The 15,608-nt window shown below is 43.5% G+C and overlaps 1 protein-coding gene across 1 annotated transcript; it reads left to right on the top strand.

Annotated features, from left to right (window-relative positions):
- The first annotated feature begins 8,442 nt into the window (after positions 1-8,442).
- On the top strand, positions 8,443-15,397 carry PNP (purine nucleoside phosphorylase). The gene is made up of 6 exons (XM_010949688.3): positions 8,443-8,708; positions 11,306-11,475; positions 13,372-13,475; positions 13,680-13,855; positions 13,969-14,159; positions 14,726-15,397. The coding sequence occupies exons 1-6, from the start codon at positions 8,698-8,700 to the stop codon at positions 14,941-14,943; spliced, it is 870 nt and encodes a 289-aa protein (XP_010947990.1). The 5' UTR covers positions 8,443-8,697; the 3' UTR covers positions 14,944-15,397.
- The last annotated feature ends 211 nt before the right edge of the window (positions 15,398-15,608 follow it).

Here is a 15,608-nt window from a genome sequence, read left to right as displayed (position 1 = left end):
ACTCTCCTGTTCATCCATATTCATCCATGTTCAACTTGAATAGCAGATAAGACTGCTTTCCAAATCTACCCAGGTGCTGTACTAAATGGGTACCCAGACTGAGATGACATGAATAGGGGCCCCATAGCTGAAAGGAACTTTTTTGCTATTTCAACAGTGTTGGGTGTTTCAGGGTAGAGTAGGGCAAACAGTCATGATGATTATGGCATGACTTCGGAGGATTTCCTTAGTCCTGTAAGTCCTGTAAGTGTAGGGTGAGTAGATTATTCTGGGTGGATAATAGAGTAAAAGTGAGTCACCTTGAGGAGACCTTTGTTTTACAGAGCTACTGAAGTAATTTCCTTTAGTTAAGCAAGTACAGGAAGGAAAGGGCCTCACTGTTGTAGAAGGGAGTACCCAGAGATTGAAGGAAGATAGTTTCAGCTCATGATCTGGGGAAATATCTGACTGCTACAAATGCGATCATTTTAGCTCAGTTCTACTAAATGTAAGGTCTCCTTGACTGAGAATAATGCTAAGATGGCTTCCTTTTCCTGAAGAGCCCCTCAGATGAAGGTTCTACCTTACCCCTTCCTAGAAGCCAAAGCAGAACCCCAAAGGTCTATCAGTAACCTCTGATACCCAGTCTTTGGGGACAGTGCCCCCACTAGTCTTCTCCAACCTGTGGAGAACACGTAGTCTTTATAGGAGCCTGAACCACACTTGGGTTTTCCCCATATGATAACCCAAATTATGACTGCCTTACATCTGGGAGGTGACAAGGAATTGAAAAAACAACTCTGAGGACCATGATTAGCTTAACTAGAAGCCTCTCCACTGAGCCTAACATTGAGGAAAGTGCAGCTTGCTCTAAATATTTAATAATAAAGAAAATGCTGCTTTCCTAGCACTTGGGGCTGTTACTGGGGCTGGAGACTTCACCCGGGTCCTGATTTTCAGACACAGCTTTCCCGCAGACATAGTTAGGACCCAGAGACTCTTAAGAACTTAGGAACCTCTAGATACAAAATGGGGAAGTGGTTGTATCTCTACACGGGTGCAGTCTGTTGCTCTTTCTGCTGTCCCTGGCACGCAGATGCTCAAGTGTTTCCTCTGGGGGCGAGCAGGGTTCATTATTTGCACCTTGGTTACACATACATTCCAAAACCTGTTCTTTTGTGACTCTCCCCACCCTTGCCAAAACCCTACTTGATGTCATTTCAATCTAGTTTTATCCTTGTAAAAATGTAGGAGAGATGGAGAGTTGGACCAAGGACCCTAGAGGAATGAATGAGTAGAATAGTTTATTTTTATTTTCACTAGTTTAGACTCTTGGTGATATTTTCATTATAGCTTAAATATGAGAAAGCGTGGCTAAAGAAGTAAATGAAGAAGTAAATGTTAGCTAATAGGAAGAGTATCCTCTCTGACTGATACGTGAGGCACCGAAGGCAAGTTATGATGGAATAGTCCCTGAATATGATCTGTTATAGATCCCTTTTTATTGGGGTGGGGAGAGATAATTAGGCTTATTTATTTATTTACTCAATTACTTTTTTGGAGGAGATACTAGGAATTGAACCCAGGACCTTGTGCATGCTAAGCATGCGCTATACCACTTGAGCTATACCTTCCTGCTCAGATCCCTTTTAATGCCAGACTAGCCTCTGCCCATATAGGTGTGAGATGGGGTTAAGGGAAGTACAGTGGCTCTCTAAGTGCTCTCGTATGAAACTACCTTACAATAAATTCCTTTGGGACTTGAATTCCCTTCGAAGGAGCCATTACTTATGCTGTAAATGGGCCCATCACCAACTCTCTACAGTTCCCAGCACAGTTCTTTAGGAGAACACTAGGATCAATAAATTCTGTCTCACCCTCAGTGGCATTGGTAGTGGTCTGGTAGTGGTCAGAAGATTCATAGCCAGAGAGAGAGGTAATTTGTGAGAAGGGCCATAGAAGAGGTAGGTGAGTATCCTATCCACATGAAGGAGAGGAATAACTCTTCTGGCTTTCTGTTATCTATTGCTGTGTAATGAACAACATCCAAACAAAATGATGTGTTTTTCCCTCATGATTCTGCGGGTTGGCTGAACAGTTCTTTTGCTGGTCTCACCTGGGCTCCTTCGTGAGCGGACAGTCAGAGGTGACTGAAAACAACTGAAAGATCCAAGATGGCCTCCTTCACATGTCTGGCAGTTGTACGTGCTGGATGGGCTGGGCTTCTTCATAGCATGGTGGTACTTAGGGTGATGGTCCAAGAGAGTGAAAGGAGAAGCTGCAAGGCAATTTTTAGGCCTAGACTCCAGCACTAGAACAACCTCATTCCTACCACATTCTAGGTCATAGCAAGTCATAAGTCCTGCCCAGATTCAAGGTGTGTGGGAATGGACTTCAATTCTTGATGGGAGGAGCTGCAAAATATTATAGCCATGCTTTCAACCTACTGCAAATGGTAGAATTTCAACAATCATCTATAAACATTTGTAATATATCTACTCTTTGTGAAAGATACTCCTTAAAAAACTTAGAGTCTGGGTAGGGAGACATAATGATGTGAAAATTCACAGTATAAACTATCAACGTTAGTAAACTTTTATTACATGGAAAAAGTGTCATCACTAGAAATTCATGATGCAACACATGCTTCATAGGAAATGAATTAAATAGTGTAATACAAGTTCAAGGAAAGAAGAAATCACTTCTAGCTAGAGCAGCCAGAGAAAACTTTAAAAATATAAGAGATTATTATATTACCATGCATGAATAACTTGAATTTGAGCTCTATCCTGAGTAGGTCAGTAGGCAAAAAAATGCAAAAGGTAATGATAATAATATTTGTAATTTGCTCACAGTTAACAAAGCACTTTTATATCCATATTCAGTTGATTTCAAAACTCACTGTGGTGGGGAGGGTAATAGCTCAGTGGTAGAGCGCATGCTTAGCATGCAGGAGGTTCTGGGTTCAATCCCCAGTACCTCCATCACTTAAAAAAAAACAACCCACTATGATATGGACAGGGAAGGCAGGACTATTTTTGTTTTGCAGATTTGGAAATAGAGGCTCTGTGAGCTAGAGTCACTTAAGCTAAGTAAGAGAAATGGGACTGAAAGTCCAGGCCTTCTGACTCATAGTTTAATACTTTCGCACTCACATCTTCTGCTAGGCAGACTGGAAAGGGCAGAAGTGCAGAGGTGGCAGAATATATGGTATCTGGGATGGAGCCCTTTATGCTCAATGCCTGGCATACAGAAGTTGCTTGATAAGTGGCTAATTAATCGATGAATTAATGTAAGACTCATCTTGAGGTAAATTTGTGTACTGAGCAGTATTGTCAGCTGCAGTCCCAAGCAGGCTGGAAATTCAGCTGGGACACTCCATTGTGGCTGACATCAGTTGTTTATGGCTGGCATTGATTCTGATTGGTTGGTATCAGGACTCTACAGGTAGTTAAGTTCAATATTACCCCTGCATCAGGTATCTTAGTTATGGGTTGGGGTCTTCTCACTCAGACTGAGAAAAATCAGGCTATGGAGGTATGTTAGTTTGCTAAGATTGCCATAATAAAATAGCACATACTGGGTGGCTTAAACAACAGAAATTTATTTTCTCACAGTTCTGGAGCCTTGAAGCCCAAGATCAAGGTGTCAGCAGGCTTCTCTCCTTGGTTTGCAGATACTTGCCTTCTCCACTGTGTTCTCATGTGGCCTTTTCTCTGGGCGCACACATCCCTGCTGTCTCTTCCTCTTCTTATAAGAACACCAGTCATTGAATTAGGACCCCTCATGACCACATTTAACCTTATTACCTCTTTAAAGGCCCTGTCTCCAAATATAGTCATATTGGGGTTAAGGGGTTAGGGCTTCCACATACGCATTTTGAGATAGTCTGTAAGAGTCCATAACAGATGGATATAAAGAAATAAACTGCAAAAATTTGGAAGAGTTTTTTCTTCAAGCTTCCAGCCAAGTGGTAATGACCACACTGCGTAGATGTCAGGGAACGGGGCTGGAAACGTCTGCCTGGCTCCTGTGCTCCAGTGTCTCGATTTGATTTCCCTTTTCCGCGTAGCCTATTTCTCCTTTACCCTTTCCTGAAGTGGTAGTTTACCACCAGTGTGAAAACAACACCATCCCTTAGTCCATTTCTGGGGTGAAGAATGTTTTTGGTAATATGTAGCGTGAGTTAAGCAAGATGAAGGGTGGCGGGATGGGGTGGGTGTTGATGGTGTTGGATGGAGTGTGGTCTGGTTTTATGGGAATATTTGATTATTTCTGTTTATCACTCTGTACCTTTGTTCCTTCTGTTCCATGTCTTTCCTGTGCTCCAGTGCTTTGCCCCTTCCTTTGGGGTCTAGTCAGCTTCCCTTTCTGGGAATTCAGTGTTAGGTCAGTGTATGTATCTTCAGTCTGTTCCTGTGCTGAGTGAGGCACAGATAGGGATCTCCTACAGAGAAAAGAAATGAAAGTGGTCCTTTAAACAGGGGAAAAGACTAAACTAAAATAATATTTAAAATGTCAAAAATTGGAGAAAGTGGGAAGTCAAAGATTCTGGGTGGTAGTGGGGTAGGTATTTAAATAGAACATCTATCTTGTGACCTAGAGAGAATAAGAAATCTCTGTCGAGAGGGAAGGAATGAAATAGGTCCCTCGCTGAAAAGAACCCTAAGAGGCTGAGCCTGCTTCTGTGAATGTTGACCTTAGGAGTCACTATCTGGAGATGCCTTCCCAGTCCATAAGCATACCAGTTTCCTTGATATTGAGTGTGGAAGATGGGTGTGTTACGAGTGTGTGCCTGGACATGGGAGTCCCTTGATAAGATAGAAGAGAGGGTAATAAGGCAGTAATGAGCTACAATCACTCTAGAGTTGATGTAAAAGTACAGCATAAAACATAGTTCCAGCTTTTTAAAATGTAGATACAGGGTAGCAGTGACTAGATAAGATAAGAACAGTGCTGTGCAATAGCCCTTTCTGTAATGATTGAAATGTTTCTGTGCTATGCAATATGGTAAGCACTAGCCACATGTGGCTATTGAGCAGTTGAATTGAACTTTAATTTTATTTCATCATAATTTTATTAAGTTTAAATGGCCACATTTGACAAGTGGCTGCTGTTGTAAACAATGCAGGATTAAAGTTGGTGTTGATGGGCTGGGTGTACCTCTAGTTTTTGTTCTGATCCAATTCCTAGTTAGGTGGGTCTAAAGAGATCAAAAAGAGACAATGGGGGATAATATTAATAGCCAACATTTACTGTGTGCTTACTATAATTCCAGGTACTTATCTAAACACTTAACTGGCCTTTTATATAATCCTTCCAACAATAGTAAGTACTATTATTACACCATTTTACAGATAAGAAAACCAAGACATAGTAAGAATTCTACTTGCCTTGGATCACTCAGCTGGTAGGTAAAGGGTGGAGATGGAATTCATTCACAGGTGGTTTGATTAGAGTCATTTATGTTACACAGATTCAGGAATGAGGTGGCATGGAGTATCTGGGGCCACAGTTCCCAAACTCTGTGCCAAGGTGCAGATTCATGGGGGTACGATGGGATATTTAAAAATTTTAAGGGAAATACAACAATATTCAACATCTCTTGTATACTATGTGAACTGCTAGCCCAAGGTAATTCACAATTTGAATGTTGATTGTGCAACAATAATATCTTTGCGAAGCTGGGTTTTAGGGGGTGCCTCTGATAAAAAAGTAAGCACGGTGTGAAAATTAGCAGGACACAGGAAATGAGGGTAGCAGTGCAGGATTCCAAGGTTTGAGAAGTTGTAAAGTGCCCAATAGGCACACACATTCCATTAGTAGCTAATCATGGTTATTTAAGAAAAAAAATATTATTTATTTCAACTTGTCTATATTTTTTTCCCAAATGGTTACTAGGTTGTTAGGCACCAACTACCTTAGAAGCAAAACTCTTAGGTATTTCTTCTGACCTAGGGATGCTGTGAAAAAATTGCTGAGGTCCTAAGTGCCCTATAAATTGAGAAACTGGAAAACTCTGGAGTGTTGAAAACAGATCAAAATGGAGTATGGGGACTTGGCCTGAAATGGCCTAAAGATAAATAATAGACATTTAATGGACATTTCATAGATTTGACCATTAAGTGTTCGCTGTATACCAGTGTTCACGGTGCCCCAGATACATGTTCCCAGAATGCCTGAATCTGTAACCTTAAAGGTCAAACAAACAAACAAACAAACAAAACCTGTGAAGACAGCAGTAAGAGATGTAAACAAACTAAGGTTAGTGGTAGGATGCAACCTGGAGCATGGGCCCTCCTGTGGGATAGACCACAAGATAAAGACGTGGTGTGAGGAGGCCTACTGGGCTTCATAGGGTAGATTCCTCACCTGGCCATTGGTGAATCTGAGATTAAAGAGACTGGGGATCCAAATGATTGTGCAGAAGCTTGGTTGCTGAACTTGAATTCAGAATAAATTATGTTATATAGTTCTGAAGGTTATATCACCCTGGCCAAGATGTGGTCTGGTAAACTGTCCTTGCCTTTCATATAACAGTACATTTCTTTGGTGCCCAGAAAGTATACATACTGCAGACTCTTCCCCAAATGACACTGAAGAAACACTACAGAAGACTGAGCCTGTCCCCCAGTTTTCCTTTTGTAAGTATATTGCAGATTATTTTCTTTTGGTTTACATATACTTACTTTAGACAGAATCAATTAAAATTAATTGCTTAAGTTTACAGTTTCTTAGATGTAATCATATCCTAATTTTGTTTTTTGTATAAACTGGATTGGATTTGGCGTGTTTAAAAAGAATCTTTAAGCTGTCAAATATTGATAGATCAACCTTAGGCTGATTTTTTACTTATGACTGAACTTAACATTCAAAATCATGCTTTCAAGGTTTCAATTGTAGAGAGTCACATCACCAAGGTGAAACTTTTATTTTTATTTATGTATTTTTTTTTGGTTGGGAGAGATAATTTGGTTCATTTATTCTTAGAGGAGATGCTGGGGATTGAACCCAGGACCTCATGCATTCTAAGCATGTACTCTACCACTTGAGCTATATACCCCTCCAAAACTTTATTTTTACATCACCCTATTGTTACCTTTGCTAAAATTACTGGATGAATAAGGATAATAATAATAGTAATAAACAAATAACCATTCATTTGGCACTGAGCTCAGTTCTTTATATATATTATTTTTGCCTTTACATACATTGTCATTACTCTTATGTCCTTAACACTAGAACAGTTCTGGTATACAGTTAATGCTCAATAAGTATTTGTTACATGAATGAGACAGAAGCAGGGCTGGGAAACAGTGACTTGGGACACGGTGATGGTATAACGATAAGCAGGAAATGTTAGAGTTTAGGAGAGTGGAAAGGGGTGGAGGATTCCAATATCTAAGCAAGGACCATTGATTTGTGATTGTATGTGAACTTGGTTGAACTTGTAAAAGTGAAGGCAGGAAATAGCTGTCTTACAAAGACATTATATCGTGTAGTTCTGTTACAGAAATTTTCATTTGGAGGAAGAGTCCTTCTCTAGTTATTTGAATTGCTTGGATCCAGTATTGTGTAAATCAAGGGACTGTCTGTCTGTAACACAAAGGATTGTTTCCCTATCCCATCCCCACCCTATCCTCCCCATCCTTTCCCAGTCTGTGTGGGGGATATAGGAATTTGTGTGTGTGTGTGTGTATGAGTTTTCCAGTAAAACTTTTATTTTACCAAAACAGGCTGTGGGCTGGTTTTGGCTTACTGTTGGAACACTACCCAATAATACTCACATTCTCCAACATTTGAACATTTGCTATAGACTATAATACTTTGTAAATACTATTAACTTTATTTATTTAGATATCCATATACAGTTTTTTTAAGATATCCATAATAATAAGTAAAGAATACATGGAAGTATTTTATGAATATCATATAATTCGGGGAATTCCCATTTCTCATTTCCAAATCCCAAAGCTTAATATCTATAGAGAGTTTGGAAACACCTGGAGAAGGGGATTTGCTGCATCCTTGTGCAAGGATCCGGGAATTCTCGCCGGAGAAGAACTTTTTCTTCTCCCCATCTGGAGAGAAGATTTAGACCCGGATATGTTCTCCCAAATCCTGTAACCTCCAGATCGTCATTCTTGCTAGGTTCGACCCTGTTTCCTGTGTCCGGGAAGCAACTCAGACACAGGCTCACTTAATTTTATTCTGGGGTTGCGCGACCTAAGGTTTAATATGTTCTCTTTTTAAATCTCTCACGATTTGCTGTAGGCACAACCAGAAATTGGGCTGCAGTTAGATGGTTCGGGAGCTCTCCTCCCGACTTCTAGCCCTCTTCCCTCACAGGTTTCCGCGCTGGAAACTCCGGTCCTACTGTAAGCAATGAGTGCCGAGGCCAAACGCTGGATGCTCCCCTCCTCCCCCTACACCCGGGGGGTAGGGTGGGGCGCGAGAAAGGTAAAGCAGCTGGAAAGAACTCGGATTAGATTTACAGTTTAGCCTGGGGCAATTGAGTCAGGGCACGTCACCATGGAGATGGGCCGGCTGCGTACTTTCCTGCCATTGGCTGGGGACTCCGGCGCTGGCGGTATATAAGCCAGCGCGGTGAGAACAGTGCGCTAACTGTGTGGACTGCACCGGGTAACAGCGGCTGAGCTCAGCTGAGCAGATCTTAGCTGAGAAGGGCAAACTCTTCGAAAGGGCGTCGGCGGGACAATGGAGATCGGGTGAGGCGGGCACCAGGCCCAGGGAACCCTGGGGGCCCCTGGGGAGGGGAAATGGTTGTCTTCGAGACCAGGAAACCCAGCATTCTGGGCCTCCAGGGGGTCGGGAGGGAGAGCGAGTGCCCGGGAGATGCCGAGAGGCCCGGCTCGGAGCCTAGTGTCAGGGGCAAGGCGACAGAGCCGTGGGGCGGCCAGCGCTGGCAGGGGCGCGCGCGGGAATCCAGCAAAGTGGCGCCACCTGAGCAGGAAGGGGACAGATTAGTAGAGCGTAGTCCGCTAGTAAAAGGAGCCGGGGTGTGTGTGTGTGTGCGCGTGTGCGTGCCAACGCGCACGTTTATGTGTGAGTGTAGAGGGAGCATACTCACCCCCACCCCCACCCCCACAGGAAGAGGTCTTCTCAACCCATGTGCTCATCACGGATTCCTATTCTAGAGTCTATGTAAAGCCGCGTGATACTTTTGTGCCCGTATTTAGGATTCCGCCTTCAGAAGAGAGATTGCTTACCTCCCTTACCAACACCTCTCTTCCATCCAAGTTAGAGGTCCAATTAAGTTGGGGATGGAGTCTCCTAGGAGAGAAGGAAATTCTTTTTCGTTGATCTGGGCAACAGACACTGCCTTGTTCCCTCACCCCATCTTGGAAAGCTCATTTCTGCTTTGGTCCTGGAACTCCTAGCCTAAATCTCCAGCATTAGGGATCACAGTGGTTTTGGGATGCCCAGGGACTGAGAAAGTTCTTGGGAGACTGATGGCCAATGAGGGTAAGCTGTGGCCAGAGGTGCTGGGTGGCCAGAGCTTCACACTTCTTTCATTTACTTTGCACCTCTTGGGGATGCTGTTTGATTAACTTTTACCATCTCACTGCTTCTCTCTTCATCATCCAGTGACCTCAGTTCTATTTCCCCCACCTCATCCCTTACCTAGCTACTTCCCAGAGGGTAGCCTGGTGTACTGTAGTCATCTGGTTTCAAAGACACTGCTTTTGAGGAAAAAGGCTTCCTCTGGAAGCTTGGTTAATTGTATTCAGCTCTGTCACACCTTAGTTCCCCCCACCCACGCTTGGTTTTTCCAGATAGGTGTGACAGAACTGGGCTGGAATTGTGAGAAAAATTCCCAGCTGATTCTTGGGGATATCTGGCTTCTGAGTAAGTGTAAGTCTTTAGGTCTCTGAAGGGCAAAGATCCTTGGCCCTTGGTAAAGAGAAGGAAAGATAGGAAAAGGCAAGGAGGAAAACACAAGCGGGGGGAAAAGTCGGGGAAAAGGCTCAAGTGCTGTGGACTGAACCGTGATTTATGGAGTCAAAGGTCTTCCAAGCTCGTGAGCAAGTTTTTAATTCATTTTCTAACTGAGCCTATAGGATTGGTGAGGTCGATTACATTCCCTTGCTTTATACTTGAGGAAAGAATTTGAAGCACAAGTTACTTTTCTAAAAAGACAAAATTGGGACTAGAATCCAGGTTGAGTTCTGCTTCCTGCTAGACCAGAAATTGTGAATTTATGAATCAGAGTTACCTGAGGACAAAGAATATGAAAATGAATACACACACACACACACACACACATAAATGAATCACTATGCTGTATACCAAAAATTAACACAATGTTGTAAACCGACTATACTTCAATTAAAAAAAAAAAATTACCTGAGGCACACCTTCTGTAAGGACTGGAGATTCCAGGCCTCTCTCCAGAATTATCCATCTGCAGGGGTGGGCTCCAGAGTCTATTTTTCACAAACTGCTGCTGAGAAACATGGGCAGTCAGTTCTGCTCCAGCCACTGACACCCAGAGTAGTGGCCTGGGTTTTTGCTTTTTTTGTGCAGTAACTTGTTTAGAATGTAGTCTTGAATACCCCTTGCAATTCCATATGATAAGGATCTGTGTGGGTCCAGGGAATCACAGAATTAAGGATACTGGGGAACTAACTGGCACATAGACCTCTACTAGGAATGTTCATATGGCTTTTTTGTGTGTGTGTCAATCAAAACATTTATTAGCCCTTATTATTTGTCTGACTGCTGGAGGGTAAGGGTCCAAAAGGAAATTAGGTTTATCTCTACCCTCAGGGTAATTAATTACATTTTGAGTGTTTCTAGCAGATAGGTAGGGTACTAAGGAGGATTGTATTGGGTCTGTCCCTCCCTAAAGAAGGTCTTAATTCCATTTTGAGTGTACTTCTTATCTTTCATCCTCTGGCCCAGCCCTTTAACAGTCCTTGATGTGATTATTTCACTGTACTTCTCTGTAGACTATAAGCCCTTTCTCTCTAAATCTTTGTCACAGGAGACATATTCATCCTGCCAGTAGCAAAACTGGGGTTGGGGCTGGTGGTGGAAACATAAGCATCGTTAACTTGCCAGGCTCTGGAATGAGGCAGGAGTTTTGCGTCAGACTTTCAGAAAGAGGAGTAGCGGGTAGGTGAGCTTAGAGTGGCCTCTTCTGAGAGAGAAGAGCCTCCTTTTGGGCAGCTCCTTGGCCAGCTTCTCGGTCCCCTGTCTCCTTGATACCCCTGCCAGCCTTTCTACACTGAAGGTCATTAGTTTATGATGCCCTTGGGATGGGAGTGAAACTTACCTTGATTTTCCTTTTTTCCCCCCCTAGATTCACATATGAAGATTATCAGACCACTGCCAAATGGCTTCTGTCTCACACCAAGCACCGACCTCAAGTGGCAGTGATCTGTGGTTCTGGGTTAGGAGGTCTGACTGATAGATTAACTCAGACCCAGATCTTTGACTACAAGGAGATACCAAACTTTCCTAGAAGTACAGGTACTGGCAAGGGGGAGGAGGGATGGGACTGAGGGATATTGATGGGATTCTACTGGGGGGATATTGCTTCTACAGCTGCCTACTTCTGGTTATCCTCTGTAGCATTTGACTAGAGACAACTCTTGTAAGAGAAGGGAAACCCCACCAAGATTCAGAATGACTTTAGAGGGAAAATCCCCTGGTAGAAATTTTGTAACAGACAGGGCATGTGTGTGTCCAAGGTACTAAATGATGCCATATTTCCTATGCCTTAATGACTCAACTCCTTAAGCTCTGAAATACTTCCCCCACACCCTCTTTCCCCACACATGCCATGGTCACCACATCCTCATAAACCCGTCTCATTTCTTTTATTCCATAGCTTAAGTGGACAAAGCAGTGCCTGTAACCTCCCAGGACAAAATCAGACCTCTCCTATGTGTTCCTGCCATTCCCAGTCTTCCCAGCTCTAGCTCCAGACCTGGGAGAAAGCACACACTGGTCACAGCAACAAATGAACACGTGTTGACTGCCATGTTCTCGCAGACAAATACCCAGATAATACGTGAATACACAAGACCTGATTCTCACTGGCCCTTTGGAGGGGGACAGGCACCCTCTGCACAGTGCAGTTCTGTGGGACCTGAGAACAGTATACCCAGCATCCTCACAGCAGCCTAAAGCTCTAAGGCAAGGCTTAGAAAAGGGACGGTGAAACAGGGACAAGTGAAGGGCAAGGGTAGTTTATTTGGTTTACTTATTAATTTCTCGGATAACTAACTTCCCTTGGCTTATTCATTAATTTTCCAAGTTTCTACCTTCCTTCCTCTTTTCCCTGGAGAGCTAAGACTTTGAACAGGTATTTTCCCCAAACCCCTTGGAGCAAGACTGGGAGACTAGAGCAGGCAGGAGGGAATGGGGGTTGGAGAAGGCAATATTAAAAAGAAAGAAGGGAGAGCAAAGTTTTCTAAGGGAGATAGTAGGGACATTGGCTCCACCTGCCACTCCTAACCCCAGTGAGAAGGGCACTGCACCAAGTGATAAGTGGATTAATTTTTTTTAAACTTTATCAACTAATTTTTTTATACTCCATTTGGGTTTTCTTAACTGTGTCCCCCCCTGCTCTATCACTGGTATTTTTTTTTTTTTTTAATATAAGCTCCTCAACCTCTGAGTATCCCTCAACTCTCCTTGGTTTTGGTCCCTCTCCCAGACCATCCATTCCCTGAGGGATAGGTTGGCCATGTCCATTAAAGGAGAAATGCCAGATAAGGGAAATGGTAGTAATGGTTACTGTGTCTGTATGAGGAGTTATCTTTGCACTCCCACGCCCCTGCATGCCCCATTGAGGGCTTGTATTCCCACAGGACTGTTTTGTGGGTCAAAAAGGAGGAGATTTGTATGGGTCTGACATCAGCCCCTTTCTCCCTTGTCTGTAACTTCTTTAGGAAGCTTCAATATACCATGAGCTCTCTTTCAGGAGTGAGGAGGAGGCATATAGTTTCATTAGGGTAATGAATACAAATACACATGTTGAGAATTTTGGAAAAGAAGCCTATAATTATAACACTCACTGCATTCATTATTACCCATTTACTTTTTACTCATTTTTATTCTCTTGCAGTGTGGCTTTCTCATTCTTTTGACATTTCTTTAAAAAGAAATTGATGTATGTTTACATTGAACATCCTTACTCCCATAGCTCTAATCTCAGGATGTACTTACGTGTAAGTTTTATGATTAATTTCTGTCTCCCCATCAGACTTAAACTTTCTGAGAGTGGAGATGATAATGTTTTCTTTTGGTTAATGACACCCTCACATGTTGAGCACTGTGAGTTGGCTGATGGGAGGTGCTCAGTGGATATGCATTGTATGAAAGCATCATTCCATTCATTTCCTTTCCTTTTTTGTATAGTGCCAGGTCATGCTGGTCGACTGGTGTTTGGGTTCTTGAATGGCAGAGCCTGTGTGATGATGCAGGGCAGGTTCCACCTGTATGAAGGCTACCCACTCTGGAAGGTAAATCGGGGGCACAAGCCTGGCTGGGTCTGCAAGAAGGGAAAGAGAGCTCTCCATCTTATTTTATTACCTACCTACTTGGGCAAGGTAGATTTTTGGTTCCCTCCTTTCTCTTCTTTCATGATGTAGGTCACGCTCATCTGCAGGAGTTGACTGATGAAATTTTAAAGAACACTCTCTGATCTTTTATCTTTTGCCTCTAAGGTGACATTCCCTGTGAGGGTTTTCCAGCTTCTGGGTGTGGACACCCTAATGGTCACTAATGCAGCTGGAGGGCTCAACCCCAAGTTTGAAGTTGGAGATATCATGTTGATCCGCGATCACATCAACCTACCTGGTCTCTGTGGTGAGAACCCTCTCCGAGGGCCCAATGAGGAAAGGTACCTATCCTGCTCCTTTGTGTATAAATGGGTTGGCTTTAAGGACTTGTCTGCGAGCGAGGAGAGAGCTCACTGTAATCCATTAATCTTGGATAATCCATCCTGTGCCCTAGGTTTGGAGTTCGTTTCCCTGCGATGTCTGATGCGTACGACCGGGATATGAGGCGGAAGGCTCACAGTACCTGGAAACAAATGGGGGAGCAGAGAGAGTTACAGGAAGGCACCTATGTGATGGTGGCGGGCCCCAGCTTTGAGACTGTGGCAGAGTGTCGTCTGCTGCAGAAGCTGGGGGCGGATGCCGTTGGTGAGAAGGGGAACTTGGCTGGAGGCTTGAAGAGGGAGGGTTCTGGTAACAAAGGATAGGAAGGAGTGAAAGATAGTAAATTGAAAGACGATCTGACTTAAGGGAGGACTGAATTAAACTGACTTTAAATGAGGTGGGGGGTTTGGTGTGTTGTAACATCGATGCACCATCCAGCACCAAGGGCTTTAACCACTGTAATGCTGATGACCTTTCTATGATTTGATGACTGTTTCTAAAGATTATTCTAACAAATATCTTTATAGCTACTTTCTGTACCCCTGGCTGGAAAATAGAACTGCATTATTAGAACTGACTTTAGTATGACCACAAACATAGAGAAATAAAGTATTGCAATGGTAATATTTATAAAAATATGTTAAGACCCTCCAAGGCCCACCTCTCTAAGGCAACAGAACAACCTGACCTCGAGAATGATTTAGCTGCTTTGGGTGTTTTTTTGAGATGTGAAATTGTCAATGAAGTGATGAGTGGAGGTGAGGCTAACGGGTGAGGAAAAGAGTCATCTGCAGATCCTGACGATTGGTTTCCTTCCTTCTCCACGTCAGGCATGAGCACAGTACCAGAAGTGATCGTCGCAAGGCACTGCGGACTGCGGGTCTTTGGTTTCTCCCTCATCACGAACAAGGCCATCTTAGATTATGAAAACCAGGAGAAGGCTAATCACGAGGAAGTCCTAGAGGCCGGGAAACAAGCGGCACAGAAACTGGAACAGTTTGTCTCCATTCTTGTGGCCAGTATTCCGCTGCCTGGCAAGGCCAGTTAACTGGCCCTGGAGTGGTCTGGCCTCTCTCTTATGGGAGCCAAGAAACTGCTACCTACTTCAGCCTCTTTCTGGGGTCACGTGCCTCTGCCTTGAGGTGGTGGCAGAAAGAAGAGGAGGCTCCCCATTCGTCACCTTCCCTACTTCTCTCCCAGCAGAACTTTCTAGTGCTGGGTCTTCTTTTGCTCAGTTGTCATCTCAAATAATTTCCACCCCTATTTGTCCACATGAGCTGGAGCCCAAGCCCTACCACACACTTGGGGACATGCCCAGGATTTGACTTGAGCCGTTGAACTCTGCGCAGTAACTACTACTAGCTCTTCGGAAATGAACCTCTCACATTCCTGGGGGCTCGGTTCTGCCTCCCCAAAGCACTGGAGACCACACAAGGGACAGCCCATTCCTTTTGGATGTTTATACTTAACATATTTGTAGAATAAAAAGAAAGATGAAATAATTTCTTCATTTTTGTGTAATCTGGAGTAAGGCTGGGGCACCGATTAAGGTTAGAATGAAAGGCTGTGGGACCCCATGTCCTGCTTGACTGACTGCTTCTCAGACAGCTGAGAGCTGAGATGAGGAAGTATGTGGTGCAGGACAGAATGAAGGAAAGGCAAAAAGGAGGAAGAGAAAGTGTTAGAAGATAAGGGAGGAAGGGCTAACTTCTG

The sequence above is a fragment of the Camelus bactrianus genome, chromosome 6 (assembly GCF_048773025.1).
Source record: "Camelus bactrianus isolate YW-2024 breed Bactrian camel chromosome 6, ASM4877302v1, whole genome shotgun sequence".
Classification (NCBI taxonomy): Eukaryota; Metazoa; Chordata; class Mammalia; order Artiodactyla; family Camelidae; genus Camelus; species Camelus bactrianus.
This window is presented reverse-complemented; position numbering and strand designations above follow the sequence as displayed.